Below are 23,685 nucleotides of genomic sequence, written 5' to 3' on the forward strand. Positions count from 1 at the left end.
TCTTCTCTGCTCTCGAGGGGACAATGGGTGTGAAGCATCCATGTTTTCACAGACATGGATGTAAGCTGTGAGAGAAATATGACTGGTGTGCAGAGGCATACAATTATTCTATTTTATTTTTCATTTTTTCAACTTTCTTTTCTGTAAGGATTAGTTTAAATTTCAACTGTTTGCTCATTATTTGAGGCCTCTATTGCACAACATTTCCTGTAAAGGTCCTGTCTAGGATTAAGGGGCATCTATTGGTATTGTAAATAAATGTTTTCATAATTATGTTTTCAGAAGTGTATAATCACCTGAAACCAAAAATAGTTGTGCTTTTGTTACCTCATAATAAGCTATTTATATCCACATTTAGAGTGGGTCCTCTTCCACAGTGCCTGCCATGTTATTTCTTGGGTAGCCTAGAATAGACAAACCAAACACTGGCTCTAGACAGGGCCAATCATGTTTTCTTGTATGCCACAGTACTTCTCATACACACTTGGTATACACATGACAAGTTTTAGTTGGTTGCTATTTGCAAAGTCACTGCCAGATGCCTCCTAGTCCTACACACTAGACCTTTAATTGTTGCTTACTTAGTAATAAATATTTAATGTTACAGAGAAGTATGTTTTTTAGGGATTTAAGGATCATACATTATCTTACATTACTCTTTACAGGGTTTTTTGTAAATAAATAAAAATAAAATGAGCGTTACACATAAAAACTTACAAAAAGCAAAAAGCAAGCTGCCTGTTGTAAGAGCAGCCCCATCACCAAATGTTGGCAGCTGAATGTCTCTGCAAACCACAAATATGTTACATTTGTACATTTCATATAACATATCAACATTTCTGAAGTGGAGTAAATTATGAGCTGATTTTGTCATCAGGAGGTGGGGGGTATGGTGAATAGCATGTCACCAAGGCAAAACCAACAAAACAGACTGTCTTTTAGTGACTGTTTTACAAGTGGTATTTTAGGCACTAAACATGGGTGTTTTTTAGCGACTGCAGTTCCTCTAATGACCACTTGAGGCTGACCCCAAGAGTGAGTAAATCCCCACAGACCCCTGTGTTAAACTTTACAGCAGAAATAAATATGTTTACAGCCTGGTACAAAAAACAGTTTTGGTCTCTAAAGCCAATTTTCCCATCCATGACAACTATACAGGGGGTGAATATTTATATAACTCACCTGTTTACATTTTATCAAGGTTTTAAGTTATGCATAACAGGCTGTCCTCAGCTTCTCAGTCAGATCCACCCCTTGCTCTTCCACAGTTCCAGCCTCTCACCCAAATATGGTCATCTCTGGCTCAAAAAAACCAAGATGGCGATGGTCAAAATGCCAGACCTGAGGCTTCAAAATGGGAGTCCACAAACCAATGGGTGATGTCATGGGGGCTACGTCCATTATTTTTGTATTCAACACGCTGATTCTGGTGAAAAACAGCTGACAATGGCCGCCTGGTTAATGCTTCTGGACACAATGCAAAAACTATTACAACAGACGCTCACCAACAACTGGTCGCTGACCAAAGGTCAACCATAAGCTTGGTGTGTCAGGGACCTAAAGTGCTCTCTTCTCCCATCCAGGCGTACCCTGCTTTCACAGGGTAAACTCTAATTTGATGCCTTTTCTATGCACTTATTTACATTCACAGTATAATAAAAAATTCCCAGTGTGAATTTATCATAGGGTGGCACGGTGGTGTGGTGGTTAGCACTCTCGCCTCACAGCAAGAGGGTTGCCGGTTCGATCCCGGGCGTGGGAGCCCTTCTGTGTGGAGTTTGCATGTTCTCCCCGTGTCAGCGTGGGTTCTCTCCGGGCACTCCGGCTTCCTCCCACAGTCCAAAGACATGCAGATTGGGGACTAGGTTAATTGGAGACTCAAAATTGTCCGTAGGTGTGAATGTGAGCGTGAATGGTTGTTTGTCTCTATGTGTCAGCCCTGCGATAGTCTGGCGACCTGTCCAGGGTGTACCCTGCCTCTCGCCCGATGTAGCTGGGATAGGCTCCAGCCCCCCCGCGACCCTCAAGAGGATGAAGCGGTTAGAAGATGAATGAATGAATGAATGAATTTATCATTTCCATTGTGATTTAGATAATAGTCAGCAGGCAACACAGGCCATCAATTGAGTATCACTGCTGTATACTCTCCTACTTGTTTCTTAGGAGGTGACTTTTGTCATTTGAAATTGTTAACAGGTTCAAAAACATTTAATAGTAACTCTACGTTACATTGCTGTTACTGAGCTTTCCATAAATTAAGTGAAATGCCTGCTAAGTGAACTGTCTGTGGATCAACTGTTTTGTCAGTCCTATGCTTGGATACCAAACAGGATAATACCCCTGTGAACAGTCTCTGTGGATATGAGTGTGATGCCACAGCTGATGGTTGGTGCTGTGTGTTTGAAGGATTGTGTGTTTGAAGGGTTCTTTCTTGGGAGCTAAGAATAAACAGGTTGGACCTCATCTCATAATTGTGAATACGTTGCCTCTAAAGGTATATTTATCCTGTCAAATGACATTGACATTTATGACATGTGCCACAGCCCTGGACTCACATGAACCTGTTGTGCTTTTAAACAATGAATGCACTGAATTCCTTAGAGCATGATAATTACATTAGAATTGTTATGTCATCTGGTTGTACAGTCTACACCTGAGGATCTTTATCAACCTTGTTTTCTCTGAATGTGTTAAATGCCATACTACAAGTAGGTGCAACAGTGCAGCATTACAAGCGTTTTTTTAAACCTCAGTGTTGCTGTGACGCATGTGAAATGAATGCAGCTCAGAAGGTCTGGGGCTGAAAACTTTTCCCCAAGTTTCTACATCTACAAATGAAAGTAAAAAATTGAAATCACAGGCTGATCCAACTTGCATGAATTTTATCACAGCAACTCATAATGTGACTCAGTAGTGTGTATGGCCCCTGTGTGCCTGTATGCACTCCCGACAATGTCTTGGCATGCTTCTGATGAGTCAGTGGATGGTGTCATGGGGCATCTCTTCCCAGACCTGGATCAGGGCGTCAGTGAGCTCCTGGACAGTCTACAGTGGTACTTGGCAGCGGCGGATGCGTTGACACATAACGTCCCATAGGTGCTCAATTGGATTTAGGTCAGGGTAACAAGAGGGCCAGCCACTGGCATCAATGCCTTCGTCATCCAGGAACTGCCTACACACTCTGGCCACATGAGGCCAGGCATTGTCCTGCACCAGGAGGAACCCAGGGCCCACTGCACCAGCGTGAGGTCTGACAATTGCTATGAGGATTTCATCCTTGTAACTAACAGCAGTCAGGGTACCGTTGACTATGACATGGAGGTCTGTGCAACCCTCCAAGGATATGCATCCCCAGAACATCACTGACCCACCACCAAACCGGTCATGCTGGATGATGTTACAGGCAGCATAACGTTCACCATGGCGTCTCCAGACTCTTTCACACCTGTCACATGTGCTCAGTGTGAACCTGCTCTCATCTGTGTGTCTGTGTTAATAATAATTGGCAAACTTTCTGGGGAAAACCTGGTCTTATTAGGAGAGATGGCATTCATCCCACTTTGGATGGAGCTGCTCTCATTTCTAGGAACCTGGCAAGGAGCTTCTAGTTCAGTTACCCGGCCATAGTTTTCATAGTTTTATACAAACGGTGTCTGTCCCCCGACCACCTAAATTATTTAAATCTAAAATTAAACAAAGAGGAGTTGTGCATAACAGCCTCATAAAAATTAAAACCTCTTCTGTGACAGAAAGACAAAACAGGAGAATTAAAACAGGACTGTTAAATATCAGGTCTCTATCGTCTAAAGCAGTGGTAGTAAACGAATTAATATCAGATAATCATATAGATTTACTCAGCCTCACTAAAACCTGGCTGTGTCCAGATGAATATGTTCGTCTAAATGAGTCCACTCCTCCCAGTCATAATAATACCCACATTCCTCGAGGCAGCGGCCGAGGAGGGGGAGTTGCAGCCATTTTTAACTCTAGCCTGTTAATCAGCCCTAAACCTAAACTAGATTATAATTCATTTGAAAGCCTCGTTCTTAGTCTTTTACATCCGACCTGGAAAACCTCGCAGCCACTTTTATTTGTTATAGTGTACCATGCTCCTGGCCCGTATTCTGAATTTGTATCTGAATTCTCAGAGTTTTTATCCAGTTTAGTTCTTAAATCAGATAAAGTTATTATTGTAGGCGATTTTAACATTCATGTCGACGTTGATAATGACTCCCTGGCTACTGTGTTTATCTCATTATTAGACTCCATTGGCTTCAGTCAGGGTGTACATGCACCCACTCATTGTTTTAACCATACCCTCGATCTAGTTCTGACGTATGGAATTGAAATTGATAATCTAAAAGTCTTTCCACAGAATCGCTATCGGATCATTATCTGATTACTTTTGATTTCTTTTTACTCGATTACACGCCACTCAGCAACAGTTACTATACTAGATGTTTATCAGATAGTGCTGTCGCAAAATTTAAGGAAAAGATTACTCCGTCATTAAATTCAATACCAAGTCCCTCAGTAACAGAGGTTTGCCGTACCGACTTTGATCATTTTGTCGATAGCGCCGTAGGCTCGCTGCGAACAACACTTGACTCTGTAGCTCCTCTTAAAAAGAAGTTAAAAAAGCAAAGAAAGTTCGCTCCTTGGTATAACTCTCAAACCCGTAAGTTAAAACAAATATCAAAATTTGAAAGGAATTGGCGATCAACCAAACTGGAAGAATCTCGTTTAATCTGGACAGACAGTCTCAAAACTTATAAGAGGGGCCTCCGCAATGCCAGAGCAAACTATTACTCAGCATTAATAGAAGACAATAAGAACAACCCCAGGTTTCTTTTCAGCACTGTAGCCAGGCTGACTGAGAGTCAGAGCTCTATTGAGCCTTGTATTCCTTTAGCCCTTAGCAGTAATGATTTTATGAGCTTTTTTAATGACAAAATTCTAACTATTAGAGGCAAAATTCATGACCTCCTGTCCTCAGATAGTACCTATCTAACCTCAAACACAGCTGTAAAACCTAATATATATTTAGATTGCTTCTCCCCAATTTCTCTTCAAGAATTGACCGCATTGATTTCTTCATCTAAATCATCAACGTGTCTCTTAGACCCCATCCCAACTAGGCTACTTAAGGAGGTCTTTCCTTTAGTTAACACTCATATATTAGATATGATCAATATATCCTTATTAACAGGCTATGTACCACAGTCTTTTAAGGTAGCTGTAATTAAACCTCTACTAAAAAAGCCCACCCTGGATCCAGAGGTGTTAGCCAACTATAGACCAATATCTAATCTTCCCTCTATGTCAAAGATCCTTGAGAAAGTAGTCGCAGACCAGCTGTGTGATTTTCTCCATGATAATAATTTATTTGAGGAATTTCAGTCAGGATTTAGAGTGCATCATAGCACTGAGACAGCACTAGTTAAAATTACAAATGACCTTCTGATTGCTTCAGACAAAGGACTTGTCTCTGTACTTGTTTTATTAGATCTTAGTGCGGCATTTGACACAATTGACCATCAAATTCTACTGCAGAGACTGGATCACTTAATTGGCCTAAAAGGTTCTGTACTGAGCTGGTTTAAATCTTATTTATCTGATCGTTTTCAGTTTGTTCACGCTAATAATGAATCGTCCTTACGTACCAAAGTTTGTTTTGGAGTTCCGCAAGGTTCTGTGCTCGGACCAATCCTATTTACTCTATATATGCTTCCTTTAGGTAACATCATTAGAAATCACTCTATAAATTTCCATTGTTATGTGGATGATACTCAGTTGTATTTATCGATGAAGCCAGAAGAAAGTAATCAATTAACTAAACTCCATAATTGCCTTAAAGACATTAAAACTTGGATGAGCACCAATTTCCTGATGTTAAATTCAGACAAAACTGAAGTTATTGTTCTTGGCCCCAAACAACTCAGAGACTCTTTCTCTGATGACATAGTTTCTCTAGATGGCATTGCTCTGGCCTCTAGCACTACTGTAAGAAACCTCGGAGTAATATTTGATCAAGATTTGTCTTTTAATTCTCATTTAAAACAAACCTCACGGACTGCATTTTTTCATCTGCGTAACATTGCGAAAATTAGGCCTATCCTGACCCGAAAAGATGCAGAAAAATTGGTCCACGCTTTTGTTACCTCAAGGCTGGATTACTGTAACTCTCTATTATCAGGTAGCTCTAGTAAGTCCTTAAAAACTCTCCAGCTAATTCAGAATGCAGCAGCACGTGTACTAACAGGAACTAAGAAACAAGATCATATTTCTCCTGTTTTAGCTTCTCTGCACTGGCTCCCTGTAAAATCCAGAATTGAATTTAAAATCCTACTGTTAACTTATAAAGCTCTAAATGGTCAAGCTCCGTCATATCTTAGAGAGCTCATAGTGCCATATTATCCCACCAGAACACTGCGCTCTGAGAACGCAGGGTTACTCGTGGTCCCTAAAGTCTCCAAAAGTAGATCAGGAGCCAGAGCCTTTAGCTATCAGGCTCCTCTCCTGTGGAATCATCTTCCTGTTACGGTCCGGGAGGCAGACACCGTCTCCACATTTAAGACTAGACTTAAGACTTTCCTCTTTGATAAAGCTTATAGTTAGGGCTGGCTCAGGCTTGTCCTGTACCAGCCCCTAGTTAGGCTGACTTAGGCCTAGTCTGCCGGAGGACCCCCTATAATACACTGGACACCTTCTCTCCTTCTCTCTCTCTCTCTCTCTCTCTCTCTCTCTCTCTCGTATTCTGCATCTTGCTAACTCGGCCATTCTGGATGTCACTAACTCGGCTTCTTCTCCGGAGCCTTTGTGCTCCACTGTCTCTCAGATTAACTCATATCGCAGCGGTGCCTGGACAGCGTGACGTGTGTGGTTGTGCTGCTGCCGTGGTCCTGCCAGATGCCTCCTGCTGCTGCTGCCATCATTAGTCATTAGTCATACTTCTACTGTTATTATACACATATGACTATTGTCACACTTGTATACTGCCAGATATTAATACATACTTTCAACATATTGTACCACAGTAGCCAGAACTATAACTATAATATTATTACTTTCAATAATGTTGTTGTAAGCTACTGTCATTACCTGCATCTCTCTCTTTCTCTGTCTCATTGTGTCATGTGGATTACTGTTGATTTGTTAGCTTGTCTGTTCTGTACGACATCTATTGCACGTCTGTCCGTCCTGGAAGAGGGATCCCTCCTCAGTTGCTCTTCCTGAGGTTTCTACCGTTTTTTTTTTCCCCGTTAAAGGTTTTTTTTTGGGGGAGTTTTTCCTTATCCGCTGCGAGGGTCATAAGGACAGAGGGATGTCATATGCTGTAAAGCCCTGTGAGGCAAATTGTGATTTGTGATATTGGGCTTTATAAATAAAATTGAATTGAATTGAATCTGTGGAGAGAACGGGCTGCCAGTGGCGGACCTACCAATTCTGGTCTTTTATGGTGAATGCCAATCAAGCTGCTTGGTGCCGGGCTGTGAGCACAGGTCCCCCTAGAAGACGTCGGGCCCTCATGCCACCCTCATGGAGTCTGTTTCTGACAGTTTGGTCAGAGACATGCACCAGTAGCCTGCTGGAGGTCATTTTGTAGGGTTCTGGCAGTGCTCCTCCTGTTCCTCCCCACACAAAGGAGCAGATACCGATCCTGCTGCTGGGTTGATGCCCTTCTACGGCCCTGTCCAGCCCTCCTCGTGTAACAGCCTGTCTCCTGGTTTCTCCTCCATGCTCTTGAGACTGTGCTGGGAGACACAGCAAACCCTCTTGCGACCGCACATATCGATGTGCCATCCTGGAGGAACTGGACTACCTGTGCGAACTGATTGGGCTGCAGGTACCGCCTGGTGCTACCAGTAGTGACAAGGACACTAGCAGAACACAAACTAGAGAAGAATCAGTCAGGAAGGATAAGGAGAGAGCAACTGTCTGGCCACCACATGCAAAACCATTCCCTTTTTGGGGGTTGTCTTGCTTTTGTGTCTCCATTGCACCTGTTGGCACTTTGATTTGCATTAAAGCAGGTGAAATTGATTCACAATTACTTGTGCTTCCTAAATGGACAGATTGATATCCCTGAAGTTTAACTGTCTTGGTGTTATACTGTGACGATTAAGTGTTCTCTCAAATTGTTTTTTGAGCAGTGTATGTATATATATATATATATATTATATATATATATATACATATGTGTATATATGTATATATATATATATATATATATATATACAGTACAGGCCAAAAGTTTGGACACACCTTCTCATTCAATGCGTTTTCTTTATTTTCATGACTATTTACATTGTAGATTCTCACTGAAGGCATCAAAACTATGAATGAACACATGTGGAGTTATGTACTTAACAAAAAAAGGTGAAATAACTGAAAACATGTTTTATATTCTAGTTTCTTCAAAATAGCCACCCTTTGCTCTGATTACTGCTTTGCACACCCTTGGCATTCTCTCCATGAGCTTCAAGAGGTAGTCACCTGAAATAGTTTCCACTTCACAGGTGTGCCTTATCAGGGTTAATTAGTGGAATTTCTTGCTTTATCAATGGGGTTGGGACCATCAGTTGTGTTGTGCAGAAGTCAGGTTAATACACAGCCGACAGCCCTATTGGACAACTGTTAAAATTCATATTATGGCAAGAACCAATCAGCTAACTAAAGAAAAACGAGTGGCCATCATTACTTTAAGAAATGAAGGTCAGTCAGTCCAGAAAATTGCAAAAACTTTAAATGTGTCCCCAAGTGGAGTCGCAAAAACCATCAAGCGCTACAACGAAACTGGCACACATGAGGACCGACCCAGGAAAGGAAGACCAAGAGTCACCTCTGCTTCTGAGGATAAGTTCATCTGAGTCACCAGTCTCAGAAATCGCAAGTTAACAGCAGCTCAGATCAGAGAGCAGATGAATGCCACACAGAGTTCTAGCAGCAGACCCATCTCTAGAACAACTGTTAAGAGGAGACTGCGCGAATCAGGCCTTCATGGTCAAATAGCTGCTAGGAAACCACTGCTAAGGAGAGGCAACAAGCAGAAGAGATTTGTTTGGGCCAAGAAACACAAGGAATGGACATTAGACCAGTGGAAATCTGTGCTTTGGTCTGATGAGTCCAAATTTGAGATCTTTGGTTCCAACCGCCGTGTCTTTGTGAGTTGCAGAAAAGGTGAACGGATGGATTCCACATGCCTGGTTCCCACTGTGAAGCATGGAGGAGGAGGTGTGATGGTGTGGGGGTGTTTTGCTGGTGACACTGTTGGGGATTTATTCAAAATTGAAGGCACACTGAACCAGCATGGCTACCACAGCATCCTGCAGCGACATGCCATCCCATCCGGTTTGCGTTTAGTTGGATGATCATTTATTTTTCAACAGGACAATGACCCCAAACACACCTCCAGGCTGTGTAAGGGCTATTTGACCAAGAAGGAGAGTGATGGAGTGCTGCGGCAGATGACCTGGCCTCCACAGTCACCGGACCTGAACCCAATGGAGATGGTTTGGGGTGAGCTGGACCGCAGAGTGAAGGCAAAGGGGCCAACAAGTGCTAAACACCTCTGGGAACTCCTTCAAGACTGTTGGAAAACCATTTCAGGTGACTACCTCTTGAAGCTCATGGAGAGAATGCCAAGAGTGTGCAAAGCAGTAATCAGAGCAAAGGGTGGCTATTTTGAAGAAACTAGAATATAAAACATGTTTTCAGTTATTTCACCTTTTTTTGTTAAGTACATAACTCCACATGTGTTCATTCATAGTTTTGATGCCTTCAGTGAGAATCTACAATGTAAATAGTCATGAAAATAAAGAAAACGCATTGAATGAGAAGGTGTGTCCAAACTTTTGGCCTGTACTGTATATAAGTCCCTACACAGACCAAGTATGGAGCGTGGATTGGTAGCTGGAAAGGTGCCCTTAAGCAAGGCACTGAACCCCCAACTGCTGAGAGTTGTGCATCCTGCTCGCTCTGACATCTCTCCGTTTAATGCATGTATAGGTCCTATTTGTGCATGTGTGTGTGTGTTTCGGGCTGATGTGTACATGACAACAGAGTGAAAAGAATGGAATTTCCCTTCAGGGATTAATAAAGTATATCTTCGTCTTTAAACAATATTTTGACAGAGGGTCTTTGCACAAGACAGAACCATGGAGGTGAACAGAACGTCCTTCACCTGGAGGAAAGCCCTGTGTTTTGTGTCACTTGGGACTGCTTCCTTCTGACCACATTGTTCACATGATCGCAGCCTGCCAGTACAGATTACTGGCTCATTATTACATGGAATATGTACAAATTTTGGCAGCATGGTGGTGCAGTAGTTAGCACTGTCGCCTCACAGCAAGTGGGTTCCTGATTCAAAACTGGTGTGTGGGGTTTGATCCCTGCGGTGGGGGAGCCCTTCTGTGCGGAGCTTGCATGTTCTCCCCATGTCAGCATGAGTTTTCACTGGCTTCCTCCCACAGTCCACGACATGCAGGTTAGGTTCAATGGTGACATTAGGTGTGCATGTGAGTGTGAATGGTTGACTGTCTCTATGTCTCAGCTCTGTAATATTCTGGTGACCTGTCCAGGGTGTACCTCACCTCTCGCCCAGTGTCAGCTGGGATAGGCTCCAGCCCCCCGGTGACCCCAAACAGGATAAGTGGTTAAGGAAAAAAAATTAATGAATTTATTAATGAATGTAGGCATTTTGGTGTATTAGCTACTATTCATAGGAAAGTGTACAAATAGTGCATGAGAACAGTCTGCATAAAATGAGCTATGAACAGATGTAAACAGCAACTGAATTTGTGCAGGACTAGTAATTCATTTGTCCTTTTCCAGATGTGTTGTTAAGAGCAGAATGAAGTTTGAATAATTTTCTACAGCTTTTATTCTCTCCTCGTGACCCCATATTAAATCCTGGTGCTTTAAAAAAGTTCAGCATCATGAAAGGGAAACTCAGAAGGCACAAACACACATGCACAGACAGCAGCAAGCACCACAGTTATTATCCCAGGAGGTTGTGGAGCCAGAAAGTACATGTTAATAATTCAGAATCTTCCTAAAAATAACAAGTTTTCCTGAAATGCACTGTAGTGTGCTGAAGCTTCAGTCACGCAATAGAAGCTCTCAGACATCAATTCGATGGTTACACTGCTGACTATTCTTATACCTTAAGTCATGTGAGATGATGTCAGATGTATGAATAGCAGTCTAACTTTACACTTTGAACAGAGCAAACTGTGGAAAATATTTATTCACAATATATGTATGTTAAAGAGAGTTAACATATAATCATTAACTAAACAGTCATTAATCATTGTATTTCATTTGTTAAACATGGATGGGTCTTGGAAATAATGGAGTCAGGAGCAGGGGCATGGCACTGGGCTTTGTCTCCACACCAAGTACCCGGGAAAGCTGCTCAGCCTTGTCGCAAATTTTTTCCCAGTGGCCACTTGTGGTATCACAGCAAAAAAAAAATCTCCTGTGGCCCACAAAGCATATTCCCTATAGGCCACCATTATAAAAGAGACGTCTGTAAAAATGTAGACAGGACACCTCCAGCTGCAAACAAGGTCAATTATAAATCTTTTTATTCTAAATGTTTGAGCAATTGTGGTTATATATTTGTAAAACTTTCTTCCAGCTGTGGGAATATTTTAGAAATTTGTGATGTCATCTCAATGTTAAGAGCCAAGCCGGAACTTGTGGGTGGGGTCTGCTGGAGAAAGACTGCTGCACATATTCAGTGGGCTGCACACTGTGAAAGTAAATCCAGAAGCCAGAGACTTTTTTGGCGTATGTGCCAGATGGGCAACTCCATTGGACTGAATAGTTCAGATTTTTTGTAGTGGTTGTTGATGTATTTATCCATAGTGAGAGTATTACCTTGGGGTGGATGTGGCTCAGGAGATAGAGTGGGTCGTCCAGTAATTGGAGGATCGGCAGTTCAATCTCTGTCTTCTTCAGTCCACATGTCAAAGTATCCTTGGGCAAATAATGAACTGTGATGGCTGGGACAGTGGCTATTCCATCAGTGTATGGATATGTATTAACTGAGTGGCAGGTGGCACCTTTTATGGTAGCCTTGGCCAGTAGTGTGTAAATGTGCGTGTGAATGTGACATGCACTTTTAGTGGTTTGAAGATGCTATACAAGTGCAGGTCCATTTACTGCTTATGCATAGGGCACAGAATTTGGTGCTATGCCCCTAGTCAGGAATGAAATTGTATGTCCTGGGGAGTGGTTGTAGCAACTGACCCTTCGCTAAGCCCTGCCCCTTTGTGATAACCTGTCAAGCTGTCATAGCGAGCATGGAGCCCACACTGTAACTAACTGCACTCCCTGAAGAAATATTATCAATTTTTTTGGAAAAATGAAAAAGTGATTCCAGAGAGAAGCAGACTGAGGGGTCTAAAATATGTTTGAAGGATATATCCATGATGTCAAACTCACTCATCAGCAAAAACAGGTTAAAAAGATAAAGATAGAGGCTAAAGCTTAACCAGATCACAGTTTAAAAATGAACCACCACGTCACTGGCAATCGGTACACAAGACACTTAATATAAAGGGAGACTCAACCAGCTGTGTGTCATCGCAGTGTGTGCAGATATACAGTGTTTGGCTTCCCTTTGTGTTGCCACCTACTCTATCAGCAAAAGTTAACCACTCATTTAGCAGAAGTTAATCACTCAGTCAGGGCAAGTTAGCCACTCTAGTGCGCTTGCTATATAAAATGTTTACAGATTTCAACCAGATTATGCAAACTGCAAATATTCTACTTCCTCACTTGGAGAAAAACAAAGTGATGTGCTGGTGTGCTCTGACAGCACTACACTGTGTGTATATATGTCTGTCCCATCTAATCTCAGAAACTACTGGACGCGTCAGCCTAATATTTTGTGTGCACATTTATGACTGTATGCTAAATATAACCATGCACATTTGTTGCTGAAATAAAAAAAAAAAGTCAATTCACAGTATTGGACCAACACAGTGCATTTATTTTGAAGGAGACTGTATGTAAACTATACATTTCCTTTGAAAACAGGTATGTATTTTGAAAACAGACAATGCATGTAACAGGCTGATGTTGGTACAGGGTACCAAGGGTACCTTGCACGTCATATCTTGACATGGAGAGTCCATAACCAAACGTTATGACAAGGTTGGCATGATAAGGTGTTGGTTTTATACCTTCACTGACTGCTGGCTCCTCACTCCTCCTAACCTGTGTGTAGGGGGCCGCAAGTCCTCAACAAAGTCACATAGCAAAAGTATTTCTGGCAATTGTTGTTGCAGGCCACATTTGAGCCTTTGTTGTGGCTAAAAACAACTGACATCCATAAAAAAGTTTGGTCTCATTTCAAACCAGAGCATCTGGTTTATGATACAAGATGAATAATTCCCTTTTTTTTCTCTTCACTGCCATCTTGACTGCAAGGGAGATGGAAGGGACAGCTGAGTGAGACTCAACTCTTCTTTGTTTTGGAGGCAAGAAGAAAGGAGGGAGAGTTTTTATTGGACATTGCGTCTGAGGTTTGTCTCCCATATAGACTGTCTAGAGTAGACAGTCTATATAGAGATAACACCTTGATAACGTAACTTGCGTATTGTCTCCCCTTCTTTCCACCACTGTCCCGCATACATGCTGGACACACAGCCTGCCCTGCACTGCCTGTTCCCCACCCACATGCACCCAGACGCCCTTGGTGGAGACCTGCACTGAGAGCACTTTTCTCGTTCAGGTAGAGGACAGCATGTTATGAAAGAGAGCTCTTAAACTGGCCCTGTGGAGGAACATGTAGGGAAATCTAACTTGTAAATTGTTCAGTGGCCCAGTCACAACAGGACACAGGGCAGGTTTTTAAAATCTGTTTCCACAGTGTGCATTATGTGTGTCTATAGAACATAGATACATTTACAAACAATATGCATACTACAGAGTATATAGTGTATAGCTTTCTCATTTGAAGTCACATGAAGTGTTTGTCTATATGCTCAGCCACTGTCAGTACACATGTATGACTCTGTAGGCCTGATGATGTGAGTGAGGTGCACACAGTGGGCAATTTGTATCTGAGACTGTGATTAGCAGACAACGGTGGTTAAATATTACAGTGATCTTCCTTTTGAATGTGTATCCCCTGGTTTAAGCCTTAAATGGAATCTATACTTTTGAGTCGATTGCAGTTTCTGTGGTTGAGCTATGATGGGAATTACTCTATGTGAGGTCACCAGATTAATGAAGTAATAAGAATGATTAATTTTGTCCCACCATAGCAGGTGCAGCAAAGCTAACAGGAGAGTAAAGAACATATCAATCAAATCATATCAGTCTTAACACACCCACACTGACCTGCAGTCTAATCAGCCTGTGTGTGGTTTACCGTGGGTATGCATAGCCTTTAACCCTATACAAGAGGCATTTCTGCTTTTCAGTCAACTGTCTCACACGCATCTGATTAAACAGATGTGCTTGTATTTTCTACACTTTGCCGTTGAACTGTGGTGATCCTCAGTTATAACAAGGAATAACAACGGGTACGATGAATTTGTCCCTTTTGTCCCTGTCCACTGTTATTTCAGTGTACTAGGACACTCATCACATATTATTGCTTTAATGGAAGGTGTTGCAAGGATAAAAGAGGTGTCAGTTACTACCTCAGAACTTCCACGATCTTGATAATCAACACATTTTCACCACCAATTTGTAAAACATATGGAGTCTTGGTCTGTGGCCCTACATGTCAAACTGTGAAACTCTAGATACCCCTCTAGCATCACTTTTGGATTTTCAAGCACAGCAAGTCAATTTACACTCATTACATGCATTGTGTCTTTTCAAAATAAATATCTGTTTCCACAAGAAATGTACAGTTCCTGCTGGTTAATACATAGTCTTTTTGTTTTCAAAATAAAGCCAGAACATAGGCAGGAAAATAATTTGTTTTTAGATTTACTTCCTCAGGTTTAGGCAGCAAAAGGTACATGGTTTGATTTAAAACAAAAAAAAAATACATCGTTTGGCTTAAATAAGTATGTCTGTTAAGAACTTCAGATAACATCACCGGATGTACTGTATGTTACATACATATGTTGACATATGCTACGTCACATGACATATGTCACTAGCATAGTATGCTACACATAGTAGCACACTATGTTATAGAAATAACTCCACTGGCTTTTTGTTTCACATGGGGCACAAACAGCTGTCTTCAAGGTAAAATTCTGGAGTTTGTTTCACCCATCTACCTCCACTCCCTCCCACCCTATTGTGGACTTTCTCGGTCTTAATACTACGGCAGTTGATCGGAGTGTCAAAAAATGCTACTAGCTGGTGTGCCTCATACCATAATCAGCTCTCCTGCTCAAGGGTGCCTCTGTGTGTGTTGGTATCTGACACCAAGTACCACTGACCAAGCATCAGTATTTAACGAGTCAGGAGTGAGACTGGGTTGTGACGATACATACAGTGATATGGAGAAGCCAACCCGCTCTCATTCCCAGGTTGTCAAATACCGACACACCTTTGGCGTTCAATAGTGCCGCACAGGGCACCCTTTATCTATATGCACAGATTAATCACATTTTAACACATGGTTCATGTTGTGAGATGATCACAGTTGGGTTTAGGCAACAAAACTACTTTGTTAGGTATAGAAAAAAGATCATGTTTTGGGTTAAAATAAGTATGTTTGTTAAGTAACATAATGTAACACAAATATGTCATGTGGGGGATGTCAGTGCGCAATGACTGCATGTAAATGATGCAACATTATGTTAAACTGAGACTGAGTTTTGGTTTCACACAGGATATAAACTGCAGCCTCCAGGGTGAAAGCTCTGTGTTTTGTTTGACAAAGTGTTTTAGACTTATGGTTTCAAATCTAACATGTGTTCTTCTATCTCTCTGTAACAGCCTACGCAGACAAGCTCAAGGAGATGTCCATGCTGTCTCTACTCTGCTCCTGCTTCTACACACAGCCTCATCCCAACAGCCTCTATCAGTATGGAGGTCAGTCTGTCTGTATATCTGACTGTCAGTCTTTGTGCCCGCCTGTCTGTCTGCCTGACAAACTGTGCCATGTACTGTACATCCTTATAAAGCAGTTGATTTATTGCCTCTTCCATCCAGGTGTGGACTGGGACAAAAAGGTTGGCCCTGGCAATGTGACCCAGACCGGCCCACTGCAATCCATCACACAAAAATAAGTCATATATACATATTATATCACACGCAGGTGTAGGTTTCTTCAACATTTGAGTTTCAAGCACTTAATTTCCTACATTCTGAATTATATCTTTTTTATATATATATATATATATATATATATATATATTTATATACATAAATGCTCTCCTGTCTGCCTGCCTGCTCACAGTGCGAGAGTAGAGGGAGAGATGAGACTGAATTACTCTCAGCAGCCTTCCTTGTGTTTTGTATTATCCATTTTGGCACATTTTTTAGTTTCAAGAGGGCAGTAAGCCCAAAGAGGGAGGAGCTTAAAATGTGATTGGGTCAGCCCAGTTTTAATTAAGAAAATATACCAATGGGCCAGACCACCTGTATTATTGGCCGGTCAAAAAAAAAAAAAAAAAAAAGAAGAAGAAAAAAAAGACAGGTCTGTTGGCCCAAAAGACACACCGGCTCATCGGGAAACTGCTCGGTATGCTATATGGCCAGTCCACCCCTGCTTTCATCAATCCAAATGTCCTGGTGTCTTTTTTCAAAAGATTAAAGGATAACTTAGGCATTTTCAACCTGGACCCTACTTCCCTGTGTAAACTGGTCAAAGGGAATGATGTGACATACAGTTTTTGAAACTGGTCCAGTATTGAGCGAGCGGGCAGTAGCCAGGAGCCATGCAACAGGCTGCAATGGAAGCACATGGGGAAATTTAACACCAACACTGTATGTCCATTAGAAGTGGTTATTTTTGACACAGAGTGGCTCATATGGTTATTGCAAGTGTCTAAAGTGTGACAGAGTATACAGCTGAAGAGCAGATGAGGAGAGAGAGAAAAAAAGGCAAAGGAGGTTCTTATTTTACTGTTTACATATTCATTAAAACCTGCCGATGCTTCTTGTTATAACATTATCCCCTTTGCTACTGTAAAATTGTAAAGTTCCCCTCTGTGGGAATAACAGATGATTATCTTATTAGCAAAGACTGTGTATAGGGTCTCCTGCAAAAACTTTACATTACACATTACCATGGTCCTTCATAGCCAGTAGGTATCCCCTTGATGAAAAGGAAGAGCAAATGTAGGCATAAAATATAACAAAAATATATTATAGGTCGTATAATACCGAAGCATAAATATATTTTTACACCATGCACACACACTGTGGCATAGATAGTGTCAACATGTTGACATCACTTTATTATGAATGTCAGCTGATGAAAATGGGTCATCAATCTGTATAGTTTCCTTAAATATAAAATTTGTTTGTTGAATCACTTGATATTTTGCACCTCCTAATGGTTTATTGATTGATTGTTTTTGCTGTTATCCTTTCATGTGTAATAACTTTAGCTAATAGTATTACCATACCTCCGCTCATCTGCAGCACTAAATCCGCTCTTGGAACAGCAGAGGAAAACAATTGTATTTCTTCTACTCTTTGACAGATAGTAGTCATCCTGGTAGCCATTGCAGACCTGCAGGTCTGCATGTGCAGTGTATGGACACTGGACAGTAGTGTAGAGATCCATTTTACACACAGCTAGCCAAAACTTCAGGGTTTCCATATTCAACAAAGATTTTCTGTGAAATCTGCTCTAAGTGTAGCTTCTCATTTTGTCAGCACAGCCCACAAATGCATAAACTGTGATCATAGGGTCGCAGCACCCACCATCAGTCTCTCGAGCTGTATGAGATGCAGCATTTGGTTCCCACTCTGCAGCCTGGTCTCTCTCTCTCTCTCTCTCTCTCTCTCTCTCTCTCTCTCTCTCTCTGTCTCTCTTCATCCGCTCTTCATCCGTATACTCCCACACATGTAAATATTGGTAATGATCAAATTCAAAAACCACATCCACATTATTGAAATCAGGTAAATAATCATCCATGATATTGAATATTATTTAGATAACACTATACTCTGATTATTATGCTCTCTCCAGATCTCACACACATTTCCACTGTTGTCTTCCTGCAACAAGTGCAATATTGTGACATCTCATGTTATTTCATAATGAGACTTCTGCTTAACAAGGTAATAACAAACAGGCCGGATCAAGTGAAAGCAGAGATACTGGATAAAGCGAGATACCCCACTCAGCTCACTTCCTGATTCAGTGATGTCAGTGCCACGCCCCCGTAGGAGACTTGTTCAGCAGGTGGTGGTGGGGGTTGAGGGAGAACAGGCTCTGATTGGAGGGAGAGCTAACCACACCCACTTAGGAGACAGGAAGAGTAAACATTTTCTTAACATTGGATAAGCCTACGGTGGGGTGTCTCCTTTATCCAATATGTCTGGTGAAAGGTAAGGAGACAAGGAGTAAAGGTAAGGAAGCCTGTCTGTGTCAAAAAATAATAATGGACCTACAATGACAGTGTTCAATTGCCCAGTGTGCTTCCATTACAGCCCATCCCACGGCTGCCAGCCGCTGCCTGCTCGCTCAATACTGGACCAATTTCAAAAACTGTTGTCGACATCCATCTCTTTGACCAATTTACACAGGGAAATAGGGTGCAGGTTGAAAAATGCTGAGGTTATCCATATAGTTTATGAACTTTAATTTGTTTTGCTCTGCTGTAGTTAGTCAACTTTTTTGTTTTTTTGCTTAAATTTTGTTCCTTTAATGTGTCCTTTAACTTGGTCTGAACTTGTGTTTCAGGTTGTATTAACTGATCATGAAAATTCAAAAGCTTTTATCAGGGCCTAAACACAATCTAATTTGCATCCTGTACCAATTACAATCACTGTGAGTGAGAAAAGAAATTAACTTGGTAAAACACAAACAATACATTTTGTCGGCTGCATCTTAGTTTATCATCCAAACTAAGCATATGTTTTCTGTGCATATGCCTTATTCATAAGCTACTCTTAAAAAAAACTACATTTCAAGTAACATGAAATCTAGCAGAGAGGGACAGTTCAAATGCTTAAATCATTGCCAGGGGCAACAGCTGATAAGCCATCCTGCATGAATCAAGTCCTTGCCAAGGTCGAAAACAAATATCACTGTGTTCTCTTCAGAAAGACCGTCACACCACAGGACAGTCTTTTCAATAAGCCTGTGATTGCTGGAACTAGGTAATGCTAACATACAGTAAAAAAAAAAAAGAAAAGAAAAGAAAAGAAAAAGGCATATCCTGTAAACTAGGCAATACAAAGTGCAACAACAGACAAGATTACAAGAATATGATGTTAATATTCATATATAAAGTTCACTCACTTGGATACACACTTTTTCTTTCATAGATCTTTTTTGATCTGCATGATCAGATAAATCTAATGAGAACTGTGAACTCAAAACTTGAGTATGGAGCAGTTTTGTCAGCATTTACATATTTCAGAAAAAGAAAAAAGAAAACAGAGCAAAATGACTTTTCATCCATAAAAGGAAACATGTCTTTGCTCTACTGCACATTGTAAAGGTTATACTCTAGTCCATTTATAACCAACCATATTCACAGCTCCTTTCTCATCACAGCTCTCCCCATGTACCAAATTTTGTAAATTTGTTAAATTGTTTTACCTTTATTGGATAGTTGAATGACGAGAGACATTCAGGAAATGAGGAGGGAAGAGAGAGATGGGTAATGAGATGGAGTGAAGGTCCCCAACAGGATATGAACCAGGAATGTTGCGGTTCATGGTCTACATCTTAAACCCTTCAGCCACCAAGGCACCCCCAAATACAGTATTTTTGACAACCACGCTGAGACATATTCAAGAGCTGTATCACCAACCCCTCTGATATATGAAAACTCAAGCAAGCTAAAAGAAAAAAGTTGCACCTTACTAACTTGTGTTTTACCTTTGGTGTGTGGATCTGGATTCCGGCTGTGTCAGACCTGGAGGTGAAGGGTTTGAACAAGCGAGCATCAGGCCAGTCGTTTGAGGTTATCCTGAAAGATCCCCATCAGTCCGCGAACAAAAGCCAGCACCAGCCACTGTCCTCTCCCCAGAGGAGGGAGATGTCCCTGGAGGAACTCCAGAAGAGGCTGGAGGCTGCTGAGGAGAGGAGGAAGGTGAGAAGATATGTCATCACAGCATGGTGTCATGTTAAAGTACCATTGATAATCCTTTGATTTTGTAATTGACTTCAAAAGTGATTCATCTGCACTGGGACACATTAAGCACAATAAACTCCTCATGTCTCAGTTTAGAATTTTCTGTGCCTTTTCCCACTCTACTGATTCTATTTTTCATTTTTTCATTCTTCATTTGGTATTGGTATCAAACCCTAACTGAAGTCTTGTCATTCTCAAGATCTTAAAAAGTTAATAATAATATAATATTTATTTATATGATTAAATAAATAAGCAAAAAGTTATCATCTTACTTCTCATTGGTGAAATCAAATCCAGTTCAGCCATTGTATCATCCATGTGATGAGTGTTGAATTGCAGGTTGCTAGATACAGTGAACGCAGATGATGGTTTTCTTGTTTATATGGAGAAACCAAACCTGGCAACAAGACTCCAGCAAGTCACTAAGTCTGGCCATTGCTCACCAAGAAATATTTCCCACTAAAGGGTGTAAGGGCCTGTGTCCACATAGCATTTTTCAGTTGTTCTCTATGAGGAGCGGGCATATGCAGCCACCTGGAGCAAAAGTGCCGTGCCCAACATCTTTTATTCAGAGCGCTCCACCTTTTTTGTGCCGCCACTCTAAGCTTCTCAGAAAGGTGCCAGTGCCATTACTGCTACTTCTTTAGGCTACTGTCTTCTGTCACAACAAAGACAGAAAAACTTATTTTTTGGGAGAAGATCGACTGGCGGACACTGGATGTTACCAGCGAGTGATGTGCTTTTATCACTATTAGCTTTGTAAGCTTGACATTAACTGAGTCAACCCTCTGTTAATGAAGCATTGTGTCAGCTACCTGGCTAATGTTAATGTCAAGATATTGTCATATAAACAAAACCCACATGCAGCACGTCATTAAAAAAGGCACCACCAGCGTTTTTTTTTTTGTTTGTTTGTTTGAAGTGCTGGGATGAAACGCTCCCCAGTTCCCTGGAGCAGGAGCAGAGGAGGAAGTGACGTGACATAGCATAAAAAGCGAAAAAGTCCGCATAACGTTGTACAAATACTGAAATAAGCATCTGGTGGGTGGGAGGGGTGGTTGATGGGTCAAACATACTTTACATTATGTTAGTGACAAAAGTACATGTTTATCCTAAACCTAACTACCTAGTTTTGTTGCCTAAACCCAATGGCGTAGTGAAGGGTATAGGCAGGTAAACGGAGTATACCCACCACTTTTTCTTGCCTTTTGCAAGACACCCACCTATTAGTCAAAAAGCAAATGGAAAATATAGGAGGAGAATATATCCACTTTCTCCTCGGTAACCTACCCATCTACCTAGTACATCATCAACTAACACCACACCACTCCCTAAACCCAACTAGGTAGTTTTGGAGAAGTACTGTGACTGTTTCATGATGTTAAGGATGTGTTGGAAACTGCGAGTGTTTGAAAGGCAGCCTATATAGTTTTGGGGCCAATCATATAAGTTGAGAATTCAGTGAAAATCAGCCTATTCTGTTGTTTATGTATGAGACAGCGTTGTCAAAATACATTTTTAAAAAGTTGCTCATTTATACAGGATTAAGGGCTCATTTATGCTTACTTATGTTAGATATGGAGATAGACTGAGCCTTCTGTCCATACTCTGCATTCCTTTCATTTGTATTTGTGCACGTTTTCTGGAAACCTACGAATATGGACAAAACAGATTAACACTGGAGATTGTGGAGGCAATGTAGTGTTGTGGATGGGTCACAAAAACCTAGACTTTCCCCTGGAGTTGCGTGTTCATAACCGTGTGAATTCTGAGTTATTTTAAGGTACATCTGCACCATGTTTCTTTTCCTAAACCCAACCACAGTAACTTTCCTTGCCTTAAGGACGTGATGCCATTCACGGGGCACTAATTCATAGGATATCATATGAACTGTGGTGCATGCATTTTTAATAGCATATCATACAAACTGATCTATGAAAAAATAAGTATAAGGTTACGGATGTGTATATGGACAAAACGGAGCAGTACCACCAGAGATCACAGAGGCAGTGTAGTGTAGTTCAAGTGACATACGACCAAAAGAGACAACAAAGAAAGGAACAAATCGCTAATGTAGAGAAAAGAATTCTCCTTCCACATGTCCTGATGTATTTAATGGCCACACAAACCACCACTGTCTACAGCTCTGCCTCTGTTAAAAGGTACTTTATTATGATCTTGTAGTATGAGAGCAGTGACGTTTACAACAGACTTATCTATTTTCATATGCAAAGGGAGTATAATTGAGCCTTAGGGCTAACAGTGGGGGTATCTATGTGTGATAACTCCCAAGTGAGAATGATGGGAAATTTAATGCACAGACATGAGATTGATAACCATCTGTTCTTCTCACAGTCAGAATAAAAGCATATAAGTGTATGTCCAAAAATGCTCAGTTACCCTCTGCCAGGGTTGTCCCTTGTCTCTGATTCTGTTTGTGATATTCATGGACAGGTTCCCAAAGTGCAGCCGGGGGGATGAGGGGTCCAGTTTGACCTCAGAATTGTGTCTTTACTTTTTGCAGATGATGTGGTTCAGTTGGCTTCCATCACTCTGTGACATCAGACAGTGATTCTGAACAAACAGGTTTGCTGAATGTACTGACTTGTACAATGAAGACCAGTTCCAGACAATGTAAAGTCCCAGCTAAGCCACCACCTCTTTACCTCCCTTTAAATCAGTTAACCTCGAACAACTCTAATCCTGCTGCAAAGGAATGAGCCCTGGTGTGCTCTTCCATTCAGTTCATCTTTCTAAGACATGCTATCTTTTAGCTGTAGGCTTCCCCAGTTTTCTACTGTGATAGCTCTTCAGACTGATTACTGGATGTCAGCATAAGAAAGGATGGGAGTAAAGACTTTACAGTACAAATACAAGAAACAGGGAAAAGAGAGTGTGAACACGTGCACCCTGGCACAAGGAAGTGTTAAGGCTCATTTTTTCTCACTTTATGTATGAAAATAAATAAGTCTTGCTCAAGGGCACCATGGCAGTGCCCAGGAGGTGAATTGGCACCTCTCTAGCTACCAGTCCACGCTCCACATTTGGTCTGTGAACCGGTGACCCTCTGGTTCCCAAGTCAAGTCCCTATGGGCTGAACTGCTGCCTATCCTATCGTATCTCCTACAAATTAGCACCCCACGAATGAACTTACATCCTTAACACACAGTTACATAATTAACGCAAACTTACAAACACGTAACTCCAGGGGAAAGTCTGGGTTTTTGTAACGCATGCACCATCCTAACCTGCCTCGTTACAAGACCGCTCTGGACTGCTTCCTTGTTATCTCTTGTCAGTGCATTGGTCACGTGATTGCAGCCTTTCAAAATACATGAGATATGTATGAATTTGGATGCACTGCTGTTCGTAGGAAAACATGAAAAATTTGTGAGAATAGCCTGCAAAATAATTTTCAGGGTGACACAATTAATAGGGT

General features: G+C 41.4%; 1 protein-coding gene across 1 annotated transcript in view; it reads left to right on the forward strand.

Moving 5' to 3' along the window:
- stmn3 (stathmin-like 3) overlaps positions 1–23,685 on the forward strand; it is a 47,545-nt gene that overhangs the window by 17,327 nt on the left and 6,533 nt on the right. Inside the window, exons 2-3 of the mRNA XM_049571858.1 lie at positions 15,922–16,017; positions 20,026–20,204. Of these exons, the coding sequence (XP_049427815.1) occupies positions 15,922–16,017; positions 20,026–20,204 (275 nt within the window). The remainder of the gene's footprint in view (positions 1–15,921; positions 16,018–20,025; positions 20,205–23,685) is intronic.

The sequence above is a fragment of the Epinephelus fuscoguttatus genome, linkage group LG1 (assembly GCF_011397635.1).
Source record: "Epinephelus fuscoguttatus linkage group LG1, E.fuscoguttatus.final_Chr_v1".
Classification (NCBI taxonomy): Eukaryota; Metazoa; Chordata; class Actinopteri; order Perciformes; family Serranidae; genus Epinephelus; species Epinephelus fuscoguttatus.